We start from the raw sequence: 13,550 nt of genomic DNA on the forward strand, positions 1-13,550 counted from the left end.
TGGTCTTGTTTTGGTTAGCATATAAACACCTTTCGCAACATCAGCTTCCTTGATTTGTTCTTTCTTTGCCAGGATAGAACAGATGGTCGACTTGTTTTTCCCATACATCCAGGCAAGCTCAGCAAGTCTCACACCACTCTCATACTTCTGTATTATTTCCTTCTTCACATCTATGGTGTTTCTCACTTTCTTTACCACAGGGGTACCACTAGCAAGTTTCTTTGGGCCCATGGTAGCTTATTTCACAGTCCCACAAGCACTAAACACAATGAAATAATCGTAAAATGTTTGAATGAGAGCGCAGGTTAGTGTTCACTCAAGCATCAACAAAGCCAGACTGGCTCATGGCGCCTGCATGGGGATGCGGACAGAGTGGGCTGGCAGACAGGTACGGTACCCGGCGGTCCGAAAATAAGGGCACGTTTGATAATAGGGACAAAGTTGGTTCGAAAAAAGGGTTCTATTTTTGAAATGTTCGATAAGTGATACGTTCGAAATTTGAGGTTCCACTGTACAGCAGCATCATGAAGTTTCGAAGAGTATTCGTACTGCAGAGGAGCCAAATGTGGAGGAGGTTATCTCTACAAGTGAGATAAAGGAAATGTTGGGAATCTGGGAGAGACTTTCAGAATTTATTACAACGAAACACCCAGAGAAAGTTACAACTGGTCGTGCATCGGAGCTATTTAATGACACGTGCCTAACTCATTTCTGAAACATTCTGAAAGGGAGGCTGAAACATACCTCCTTGGACAGATTTTTATTGAAATGCCCTGCAGAAGAAAGTGAGGAAAGAGTGAAGAAAAAGCCAAAAATCAGTGAAAAGTAAGAACAAGTGAAAGAAGTGAAAAGTTAAACAAAACAAATTATATCAGTTATGTTCTGTGATTAAACAAAACAAATTGTATCAGTTATGTTCAGTGATTAACCCTTAAACTGTCCAAATATATGTTGACGTGTGGCAGGCTCCGAATGTAGATCTACGATTTTTTTTACATGCTTCCAAATGGGGAAAATCAAGGTCGGAGCGCTACGCATGTGAACGTAGCTCTACGTTTGGACAGTTTAAGGGTTAAACAAAACAAATTGTATCAGTTATGCTCAGTGATTTAACAAAACAAATTGTATCAGTTAAGTGATAAAACAAATTGTATGAATTAAGTTCAGCGATGAAACTAAACAATGTTGTTGTTGTTGTTGGAGGTTTACAGGGCCACTAACATCATATGCCGCACTGCGAATCTCCCACCTTCAACCTCTGAAACACTCAACCTCCTTCACACTCAACCTCTGCCACCATCTCTGCTCCAAATCAAATCAAATCATATCAAATCAAAGTTTATTCTCTATAAGGATTACAATGCGGGGTTTACAGATTTTGGTTAATGTGTGGTTTACATGTAGTAAAATACTAATTACAGAGGGGGCCACTAGAACACCTAGCATGGCTAGGCATTTCGGGCAAACTTATGTTAATTCTCAACCCTAAATTATAACAAATTGTGGAGTAAGTTGACTAAATACTAAGTGACTAAGTACTAAGTAACAAATACTAGTTTGTGAGTTTAGCAATGTGAATGGTTTTGTGTTGGCACAACACACAGTCTCTATATTGGAGTATCACAGGCAAAATTATGACTGGTTAGGAATCATTATTTTAAGATTAGGATACGTATTTCTTTGATTATAGTCAAATGGGTGAGTGAGTGAGTGTAAGTGTGGACCACCAGGTGGTTTTTATGTAGTTAGTTGATGGGGTGTATCAGGGAGATAAGATGTTTTCTAACAGTAGTTTTGAAGGTGATGAATGTGTCTGCAGTTCTAGAGTTTTCAGGTAGGGTGTTCCAGATTTTAGGGCCTTTGACATACATTGAATCTTTGTAAAGGTTTAGTCGGACACGGGGAATGTCGTAGAGATGTTTGTGTCTAGTGTTATGCCTGTGGGTCCTGTCACAACTATCAAGAAAGCATTTTAGGTCAAGGTTAATATTGGAATTTAAGGTCCTGTATATGTAGATTGCACAGTAGTAAGTGTGTATGTTCTGAACAGGGAGTAAGTTTAGATCTATGAAGAGTGGGGGGTGTGTTGCCAGGGATGGGATTTAGTGATTATTCTTATTGCAGCTTTTTGTTGAGTTATTATTGGCTTTAGGTGTATTGCTGCAGTTGATCCCCAAGCACAAATAGCATAGGTGAGGTATGGATAAATGAGTGAATGGTATAGTGTGAGAAGGGCATTTTGCGGCACGTAGTATCGTATCTTGGAGAGGATCCCAACTGTTTTGGATACTTTTTTTTGATATGTGTTGGATACGGGTGCTGAAATTCAGGTTGTTGTTGAGGTATAGGCCTAAGAATTTGCCCTCATTATGTCTGGCAATTAGAGTGTTGTCGATCTTAATGTTAAGTTGCGCAGCACCTGCTCTGCTACCAAACATAATATAGTAGGTTTTGTCAGTGTTAAGTGTAAGTTTATTGGCTGTCATCCAAGTTGATATTTTGATCAGCTCCTCATTAACAATGGTGTTGAGGGTGGCAAGATTAGGGTGAGAGATGACATAAGTCGTGTCGTCAGCAAAGAGAATGGGGTTCAGGTGTTGGGATACGTTTGGATACGTTTGAGTAAGTACATATACACTTTATATTCTTATTATTTCTTTACATTCTTTAATGTATTATGATTTATGTATTTATATACGATATTTTCAGTGTTTTCCCTAGAAAACTAGTGATCTACTGCAGTTAACCTCAAAAATAATCTGTTTTCTCTTACAAGAAGAGCATGGGAAGATACTCTCAGTATATACACACAAGAAATGGCAGACGCTTCCACTGCTGCCACCATATTATGGCCTATTTTATTCGTTCTAGAGTATATATCATGTTTCTGTGTTAATTATATTGTTTATTATGTCATATTAGATGACTTGTGATAGATAAGCCATATAGTTGATAATAGCATCATATTCAAGTATTTTTTCTCGGCTTTCCAGAGTTCAGGAATGGATTAATGGCTTTTCGGTTAATTTAAATAAGAAAATTAATTTGATATACGAGTAAATTGAGTTATGAGCTAGCTCCTGGAAAGGATTAAACTCGTAAGTCAAGGTTCCACTGTATATATGTATATATATATATATATATATATACTATATATATATATATATATATATATATATATATATATATATACACATGTATATTTATGTATCACACGAGCACTTGAATTGTTACTTAGGTCCAGTGCTGGATCACTAAGCTACAAGGCTTTCAACAGGAAGATTTCACAGACAGCACTTTTAGGTCAGATCTGTATCAATAGCCACTAGCTATGACCCTGCTGTCTCTTCCCACAGCCCAAGAAGCTATAGAAAGTCTGAATGCTCAGTGGTATAGCATTGGATCTATGTGCCAAAATCGTGGTTCGAGTCCATGATCGTTCTTCTGTTTATTCAATGATAGTTGATCATTATGACTTATCTTGATCTGATAGTCTATAATGGCTTTGAGGGGTATGAGAATAGATGTGCCATGAAAGTTTCTGGGATTGTGGAAAGAGACAGTAGGGTCACAGTTGATGACCACTGATGCAGATATGTCATAGAAGTGCTCTCTGTGAAATCTTCCTTTCGAAATTGAGCTTGCTACGTGCCAGGACCGTGTTTCGAGTTCCTGTCCCTTCTGTTTATTCACTGACAGTCATTCATTATGACATACCATAAGTTTATGGACTACGTATATGATTTTGAGGGTATGAGAATAAATGTACCATGAATGCTCTTGGAAGAGAAAGTAAGGTTACAGCTGTTGGCTGCTGACACAGACATCACAGAAGTGTTGTCTCACTTTGTGGTCTAAATATTTAACTGAAGAATATTGAATCATAAGTAGCTGTACATTTACAATTTTTCTAAATACTTATCCAGACAACAGAAAAATAATTATAAAAGACTGAAGTAATTTTTAATAAGGAAAACTGCTAAAGATTTGTGTATATTTTTGCAGCTAGGATGATATCACTGAATAATTCTGTTCGTGTGTCTGGAGAAGAGCCAGACCCTGCACGGGAAGAAAGGTCTGGTCGTGTTCGTGAAGTTGGAAGTCAGGCTGTGTGGTCATTATCCTCTTGTAAACCAGGTTTGTAAAAGTGGTATTCACTTATATACTATACTGTATTGTAATTTTCTCAATAATATATACTATCTGAATTGGAAGTACTGTACTGCTCTGTGTTTTACATTGTACGTTAAAATAAATCTAACTGTGTTCATGTATAATTATATTTTTATAAAATGTTTTGAAAATATTTTTATATGTATAATTTATGCTGTTCAAGGGTTTGGTGTAGAGCAATTACGTGATGATTGCCTAGATACATATTGGCAGTCAGATGGTCCTCAACCTCACCTTGTCAATATACAGTTTCGCCGCAAAACAACCATACAGGATGTATGGATATATGCTGATTATAAAGCTGATGAAAGCTACACTCCCAGTAGGTATGTAAGGTTGACATCCTCTTGTACTGTATAAGGATCACATATTTTTTTTTTAACATATCGGCTTTTTCTCAAGGCAGGGTGACCCAAAAAGAAAGAAAAAAAAACTTTCACCATCACTCATGCATAATCATTGTCTGTGCAGAGGCGCTCAGCTATGACAGTTTAGACGTCCCTCCAAACTGCCAATATCCTAAATCCTTCCTTTGAAGTGCAGGCATTGTACTTCCCATTTCCAGAACTCAAGTCTGGCTAACTGGTTTCCCTGAATCCCTTCACAAAATATTACCCTGCTCACACTCCAACAGGTCGTCAGGTCCCAAAAACCATTCGTCTCCATTCACACCTATCTAACATGCTCACTCACACTTGCTGGAAGTCCAAGCCCCTCACCCACAAAACCTCCTTTACCCCTTCCCTCCAACCTTTTTGGGGACGACCCCTACTTCGCCTTCCTTCCCCAATAGATTTATATGCTCTCCAAATCATTCTACTTTGTTCCATTCTCTCTAAATGACCAAACCATCTCAACAGCCCCTCTTCAGCCCTCTGACTAATACTTTTAGTAAATCCACACCTCCTAATTTCCATAATACGAATTCTCTGCACAATATTTACACCACACATTGCCCTTAGACACAACATCTCCACTTCCTCTGGCTGCCTCCTTGCTGCAGCATTTACAACCCATGTTTCACACCCATATAAGTGTGTTGGTACTACTATATTCTCGTACATTTCCCTTCTTTGCCTCCATGGATAATGTTATTTGTCTCCACAGGTACCTTAACACATCACTCACCAACCACTCCAATACTATATTTCCCCTTGTTTTTAACATTTCTGTCATGATCCCATCAGTTCCAGTTTCTGTACTCCCTTTCATTCTGTGTAATGCCTCACACACCTCCCTCACATTCTGCTCTTCTTCATTCCTAAAAGATGTTATACCTCCTTGGCCAGTGCATAAAATTACCGCCTCCCTTTCTTCATCAACATTTAAAAGTTTCTCAAAATATATTTGCCATCTACCTAATACCTCCAGTTCCCCATCAACTAACTCCTCTACTCTGTTTTTAACTGACAAATCCAGTCGTTAACTAGGTTTTCTTAACTTGTTTATCTCACTCCAAATTTTTTTTTCTTATTTTCAGCAAAATTTCTTGACAGTGCCTCTCCCACTCTATCATCTGCTGTCCTTTTGCACTCCCTTCACCTTTCTTTACTCTCCATATACTCTGCCCTTCTTATATCACTTCTGTTTTGTAAAAACTCTCATAAGCTACCTTTTTCTCTTTTATTGCACCCCTTACCTCATCATTCCACCAATCACTCCTCTTTTCTCTTGTACCCACCCTCCTATAGCCACAAACATCTGCCCCACAGTCTAATACTGCATTTTTTAAACTATCCCATCCCTCTTCAATCTCCCCACTACCCATATTTGCACTAGCCCACCTTTCTGCCAAGAGTTGCTTATATCTCATCCTAACTTCCTCTCCTTTTAGTTTATAAACTTTCACCTCTCTTAATTACTGTTGACATTTTCCTTTTGTTCCATCCACCTCTTACTCTAACTGTAGCTACAACTAGATAATGATCCGATATATCCATTGCCCTTCTGTAAACATGTACATCCTGAAACCTACCCATCAACCTTTTATCCACCAATACATAATCTAATAAAGTACTTTCATTACATGCTATATCATATCTTGTATACTTATTTATCCTCTTTTTTCTTAAAATATGTATTATTTATTACCAAACCTCTTTCTATACATAGTTCAATTAAAGGCTCCCCATTTTCATTTACCCCTGGCACCCCATATTTGCCTACTACTCCCTCTACAACATTTTTACTCACTTATGCAGTGAGATCCCCAGCCACAAGTACTCTCTCACTTGGTTCAAAACTCCCCACATACTCACTAAATATTTCACAAAATCTCTCTCTCTCCTTTACACTTCTCTCTTCTCCAGGTGCATGAACACTTACTATAACCCTCTTTTCACATCCAACCCATATTTTACTCCACATAATCCTTGAATTTATACATTTATATTCCTTCTTTTCCTGCCATAACTTATCCTTCAACATTATTGCTACTCCTTCCTTAGCTCTAACTCTCTTAGAAACCCCTGATCTAATCCCATTTATTTCTCCCCACTGAAACTCTCCTACCTGCTTCAGCTTTGTTTCACTTAGAGCCAGGACTTCCAGCTTTTTATCATTCATAACATCTACATTCATCTCTCTCTTATCATTCGCACTATAGCCATGCACATTCAAACATCCCACTTTGACTGTTTTCTTCTTTTTCTTTTTAGTAGGCTATACGGGAAAAGGGGTTACTAGCCCATTTGCTCCTAGCATTTTAGTTGACTTTTACAACACACTTGTCTTACAGAAGAAAGATTCTTATTCCACTTCCCCATGGATGTGAAATGAAAAGTAATAAAAACAAGAGCTATTAACATAAACTCAAAGAAAACTCAGACGAGTGTGTATACACGTATATAAACGTATATATGCATGTGTAGTGTGACCTAAGTGTAAGTAGAAGTAGCAAGACGTACATGAAATCTTGCATGTTTATGAGACAGAAAAAAGACACCGGCAATCCTACCATCATGTAAAACAAATACAGGCTTCCGTTTTACACTCACTTTGAAGTATGGTAGTACCATCCTGGGCAGTTGCTGTCTACCAAACTACTACCTACTATATGGTATTTATATGATATTTTTATCTCACATTTTGTTGAGCAGTTACATTTTTCATCTAACATTTTGTTTAAAAATCACATATTGGGATGAATCAAATGTCACCTACAGCATGTGTTTTCTTATATATCCCTTCTCACAATTCTGCCACTGTCCTGAGTCTGTAACCAGGTATACCCTGGATGCAATTATAACCAAGGAAGGTATTGTCCCAAATTTCCTTTACCCTGTCCCAGTATATCTTCTGAGAGAAATAATGGTAATTACGTGAAAAAAATTCTGGGGTCACCACCCCCAAAGTCTAGTCTCAAACAAGGTTTCCTGATTGATTGCATCGTCAAGCAGGATGCTGCCAGTCACACACAGTCCATTGTAGACACCACAGTCCAGCTGATCAGGAACTGACTTGAGGAACTTATCAAGTTCCCTCTGGAAGACAGTTTGAAATCTGTTGGTAATTTTCCTTGTGTATGAAAGTAGAGTGTTGAAAAGTTTTGGTCTCTTTACACTTATTGAGTTACTTCGTAGTAAACTTGTTGCACCCTTGCTTTTCAGTGAGGGTATTTTGCACCAAATGCCAAGCCTCTTGCTGTCATGGGGAATAATTTCAGTGTGCAGGTTTGGGACCAAGTCTTCAGAATTTTTCAGGTGTAAATTATGTATTGTATCTTTATTGCCTATATTCCAAGAAGCACAGTTCAAGGTACTGAAAGCATTCCCAATAAATTTAGTGCTTGACTGAATTTATACAGTTAGTGACAGTTCTCTTGGACACAATTGTTTCCTCTTCTTGATTCCAGTCTTCTCTGGTAAAGAGGTAGGTAGGTGTAGGCATTGATAAATTAGACACATGTGCAACTCTTGGGTATCTTTATTGAGGAAACATTTTGCCACACAGTGGCTTCATTAGTCCATACAAAGGAGAAGCGTGAAGAACAGGAGGAGAATGAGGTAATCAGTCCCTCAACCTTGAGTCGATGTGGTCAGTCCATCACTCTTGAATAGAATACAGCATATGTGCAGAGAAGTCGCTTATATACCGTAGGCAGGAGAGGTGCAGCAGATGTAGGTGGTGTCACATTTGTTCAATGTGGAAGTAGGTCGTGCCCAAGGGTTAGGCAAGCGAAGAATCCCCAAGTATTAAGATCCCAAGAAGTTGCAGTGTCTGACAGGATTGCAGATGAATGGTTCAGAGAACCAATACGTTGATAAATTAGACACATGTGCAACTCTTGGGTATCTTTGAGGAAACGTTTCGCCACACTTCCACATTGAACAAATGTGACACCACTTACGTCTGCTGCACCTCTTCTCCTATGGTATATAAGCGACTTCTCCGCACATATACTGTATTCTATTCAAGATTGATGGACTGACCACATCGACTCAAGGTTGAGGGACTGATTATCTCATTCTCCTCCTGTTCTTCATGTTTCTCCTTTGTATGGACGGATGAAGCCACTGTGTGGTGAAACGTTTCCTTAATAAAGATACCCAAGAGTTGCACGTGTCTAATTTATCAATGTGTCGGTTCTCTGAATCATTCATCTACAATCCTGTCAGACACTTCAACTTTTTGGAATCTTAATACTTGGGAATTCTTCATTTGCCTAACCCTTGGGCATGACCTACTTCCACATTGAACAAATGTGACACCACCTATGTCTGCTGCACCTCTCCTGCCTATGGTATATAAGCGACTTCTCCGCACATATGCTGTATTCTATTCAAGATTGATGGATTAACCACATCGACTTAAGGTTGAGGGACTGATTACCTCATTCTCCTCCTGTTCTTCACGTTTCTCCTTTCTATGGACTGATGAAGCCACTGTGTGGCGAAACGTTTCCTCAGTAAAGATACCCAAGAGTTGCACGTGTCTAATTTATCAATGTGTCGGTTCTCTGAACCATTCATCTACAAGGTATAGGCATGTGTGTGTGTGTGTACTCACCTAGTTGAGGTTGCGGGGGTCGAGTCCGAGCTCCTGGCCCCGTGTGTGTGTGTGTGTGTGTGTGCATGCATATGTGTGTGTGTGTGTCAGTAAGTCAGTAAGGAAATGTAAGTATAAGTACAGGTATGTTTCAGAAGTGTGGGAGAATAGGTTTTAAAGAGTGGGAGCTTGTCCTCATTACAGTTAGAGAAAGAGAGAGTTTTGGGAAATGTTGAATGAGTGCATGGGGAGTTTGAACCAAGTGAGAGAGTACTTGTGGTTGGGGATCTCAATGCTAGAGTTGGTAAAAATGTTGTGGAAGGAGTAGTAGGTAAATTTGAGGTGCCAGGGGTAAATGAAAATGGGGAGCCTTGAATTGAGCTATGTGTAGAAAGAGGTTTGGTAATAAGTAATACATATTTTATGAAAAAGAGGATAAATAAGTATACAAGGTATAGTATAGCATGCAATGAAAGTAGTTTGTTAGATTATGTAATGGTGGATAAAATGTTGATGGGTAGGCTTCAGGATGTACATGTTTATAAAGGGGCAACGGATATAGCAGATCATTATTTAGTTGTAGCTTGTGAAGCTTGGGTTGCAAATGCTGCAGCGAGGAGGCGGCTGGATGCAGTGGAGATGTCCTGTCTAAGGAAGGAAGGCAGGGTAGGGGTTGTCCTCGAAAAGGTTGGAGGGAGGGGGTAAAGGAGGTTTTGTGGGTGAGGGGCTTGGACTTCCAGCAAACGTGTGAGCGTGTTAGATAGAAGTGAATGGAGACGAATGGTTTTTGAGACCTGACGAGCCGTTGGAGAGTGAGCAGGGCAATATTTTGTGAAGGGATTCAGGGAAACCAGTTAGCCAGACTTGAGTCTTGGAAATAGGATGTACAATACCTGCACTTTAAAGGAGGGGTTTGGGATATTGGCAGTTTGGGGGGACATCTCAACAGTTGTATCTGAGCACCTCTGCAAAGACAGGGATTATGTATGAGTAAGGTGAAAGTGTTGAACGATGATGAAAGTATTTTTCTTTTTGGGGATTTTCTTTCTTTTTGGGTCACCCTGCCTCGGTGGGAGACGACCAGCGTGTTAAAAAAAATAAAAGTAAGAGGTGCAGAAGCTGGAAGCTGGTTTCTTCCAACAACTAAGAGTAGCAGGCCTATTAGTTGGACATCATTTCCTTTATACACTGGTGAATCCCAGGTCCCTCAAACAGTCAAGTATTGCATATTAGATTCAGAAGCTGGAAATTAACCCCCTGAAACACAGCTACCACTAGTTAAATTGCAGGCCCAGAAGCTAAAGGTCAGCCCACTCAAAAACAGAATTGGGCAGTGTAAGGCAGGACCCCTCTCCTTCCTGGCCTGAATGGGAATGGCATGACATGACATTACAGTATGTTAGGTTACTAGAGAAAAAGTATCTTACTTTTTCACTCATTTCAGTGTTGAACTTCATCATATTGTTTAATCTTAAAAATATACACATGATGGAACTTTGAATAGTAAACAGAGAATGTTTGTCATGTTCATAAGTCAAACCATTATTTATCATTCTTTCAAAAGACTATATAGTAGGCTGACTTAGGTAACACCATATTACCATTAATGGGAGTTGAAAACCATACTACCTAGCTGTATTTTCAAAAGCATTTTCAACAATAGTTTAAATGGAGTTTTGGTGAAATTTCCCAAAATGGTATGTTACATATTTGCCACTTCTATAACAGTTTGTATAAAACATTAGTATTTATACTGCTCATTTTACTTTTATTTTGTATAATTTTTCCCATAATTCAGCAAATACTAAACTGCTTAGTACAACTCAAGTATTGGTTAACTTTCAGAATCTCCATTCGCTGTGGGACTCATTTCAATGATCTCCAAGAAATTGAAGTGGTAGATTTGCACGAACCAACAGGATGGCTTCTCATTCCTCTGAAGGATATACATGAGCGTCCCATCCGCACCTACATGGTCCAGATTGCAGTACTATCAAACCATCAGAATGGAAGAGATACACACATGCGACAGATAAAGATTCATTCTCCTGTTGAAGATAAAGCTGTTGCTGTGGAAAGTGTGGGGGCATTTACATCATCTGCATTCAAACGATACAGCTGCATTAGATGATATCCTTTTGGTGTAAAGCCTAGTTTATATTTTAATTATCTTTGTACATGAATTTATATGTTTAGTTTTCTGTGCTTCCATGTATATAATTTATCTGTATTTTATAACTGTTTCTGTACCTTGTGCTTAAAAAGGTACAGCTATGACTTACCATTTCATGAGTGATCCATGACCAACAAGTCATAAGAAAATTTGTTGAAAATACAGGGGAATGCAAGTCAGTCATAAGCAGGGGTCACCTATATAGTTGAATTACATATTTACAATGTTCTTGTTGAGCTGGTTCTTCCCTCAAAGGTGCCCTAATTCCTTGAATTAAGCCTGAATGCCTTCCATCATCCAACATCCACACAGGCTTTGTATAATCCCTACAGGTTTAGTGCTCCCCCATAATAATAATTCCCTTAAGGTCTTGATGCCAGTGAAGAGCTCTTGATCTAAAAGAACTGAAGTTGCCTTCCCTTGTCTTGGACCAAATCTGCTTGCCTCTTATTCTCTCAGGCAGTGTGTGTGGCCCTTTCAAGTTTAGTGCTCCTCTTATAAATATAATAATCAACTTGTCCTTAAAAAAGAAAAAAATTGCAGTCTATTTTGTTGACCTGCAACACTAAAAAGGAGGGGGCAAGGAAAAAAAAAAAAAGTCTTACTATTAACGCTGCATATTAGACACCATATAAATAGACATCCCATGGAAAGGTGTTAACTACATATTTTTTTTTCTAGCACACTGCCCATATCCCACTGAGGCAGAGTGACCCAAAAAGAAAAACAAAAGTTTTTCTTATTAAATTTTGTAATTTATACAGAAGGGGTTACTAACTTCTTTCTCCTGGCACTTGGTTGCCTCTTACAACATGAATGGCCTATGAAGGAGGAATTATTTTCCACTTCCCCATGGAGAACACTATGTAATATTCTGCAAAAATTATCAGGTCATGTTGACTGTTAAAACAAATTTTGGTAAATTCTTCTGTCCATCACAGAGCAATGACTTCATTTTCAACCTCTTTCAGTTCTTTGACATGGTTCTCTCTCCTTCTCCTCTCAGGTATGTTCCTTTTAATACGAGTTGGCAAGCTATGTGTGGGACCTTTTGAGGTACAGTACCTTGATGCCAGTGAAGGGCTTTTTATTCAGCTGAAACTAATGTACCTCCCTCTCCTTGGATGGAATCTGATCTCCCATTCTCCAGGTTTAGTGCAGTCCTGACCCTTCCACAAATATAATTTGTGTGGATAACGGATAACATTTTGCTTAATTTGTCATTTGTGGCAAGCAAACTGCCATTTCATTGTGGGGGATGCCAGGGCTATTGTCCAAAATACATACATATAGTATATATTTTTTCAACACATTAGCCATATCCCATTGAGGCAGCATGATCTAAAGAGGTAAAAAAAAGTTTTCCTTTTTAAATTTAGTAATTTATATGGAAGAAAGGGTTGCTAGCCCCTCAAAATATAATTATTTCTGTTATATTCATGAGGTATCACTAAACCCATAGGAGTTAGTGCTTGTAGAATGAGAGAGAGTCCAACTTGAACTAAGAATGGAAACCACTCAAGGGAGATTCCTTGATGTCGGCAAGGGGTTCTTGATCCAAGGAACTGGGCATGATCGGGATTGAACCCCATTTCCTCAGACTTTTTGTAACCCCTGCAGGTTTAGCACTTCTCCATACACACAATAATAAAGGGAAGGGTAGATCCAGTTAACTGGATCAAGAGCCCTTTGCCATCATCAAAGCACCCCTCTTGAAGGACATAAGAGATTATAAGTTTTAAAGGAGAGGTTTTGGAATATTTGCAGTTTGGAGGGGTATGTTATATATCTTTATATATGTTTCTAAACTGTTGTATCTGGGTGCCTCTGCAAAGACAGTGATTATGTGTGAGTGAAGTGAAAGTGTTGAATGATGGTGAACGTATTTTTCTTTTTGGGTCACCCTTCCTCAATGGGAGACAGCCGACTTGTTGGGAGAAAAAAAAAAAGTTTTGAATACCTGAAAGGAACTTAATTCAAAGAATTGGATCTGTACTTGCTCTCTCTTAATCAAACCTGAATGCTTCTGACACCCGCAAGCTCTATAATGACCTTTACTGATTTAGCGCTCCCCATAAATGTAATACAGCCTCTCCTCAACGATGGAGTTCCATTCCTAATATGGCATCAGTAAACGATTTCATCGCTAAACAAGGAGCATACTATAATGGTAGTGAATTTATGTCGACCATCTTTGATACTGCATCAATGTCACCCT

The 13,550-nt window shown here is 38.8% G+C and overlaps 1 protein-coding gene across 3 annotated transcripts in view; it reads left to right on the plus strand.

Moving 5' to 3' along the window:
• Window positions 1–11,655, plus strand: part of APC10 (anaphase-promoting complex subunit 10) — a 63,974-nt gene extending 52,319 nt beyond the window's left edge. For all 3 annotated transcript variants that reach the window (XM_070094317.1, XM_070094318.1, XM_070094319.1), the window contains 3 exons: window positions 4,006–4,137; window positions 4,337–4,499; window positions 11,005–11,655. In XM_070094317.1, the coding sequence (XP_069950418.1) occupies window positions 4,011–4,137; window positions 4,337–4,499; window positions 11,005–11,290 (576 nt within the window). In that variant the 5' untranslated portion in view covers window positions 4,006–4,010 and the 3' untranslated portion in view covers window positions 11,291–11,655. The remainder of the gene's footprint in view (window positions 1–4,005; window positions 4,138–4,336; window positions 4,500–11,004) is intronic.
• The last annotated feature ends 1,895 nt before the right edge of the window (window positions 11,656–13,550 follow it).

Source organism: Cherax quadricarinatus, chromosome 45 (assembly GCF_038502225.1).
Source record: "Cherax quadricarinatus isolate ZL_2023a chromosome 45, ASM3850222v1, whole genome shotgun sequence".
NCBI classification, from domain to species: Eukaryota; Metazoa; Arthropoda; class Malacostraca; order Decapoda; family Parastacidae; genus Cherax; species Cherax quadricarinatus.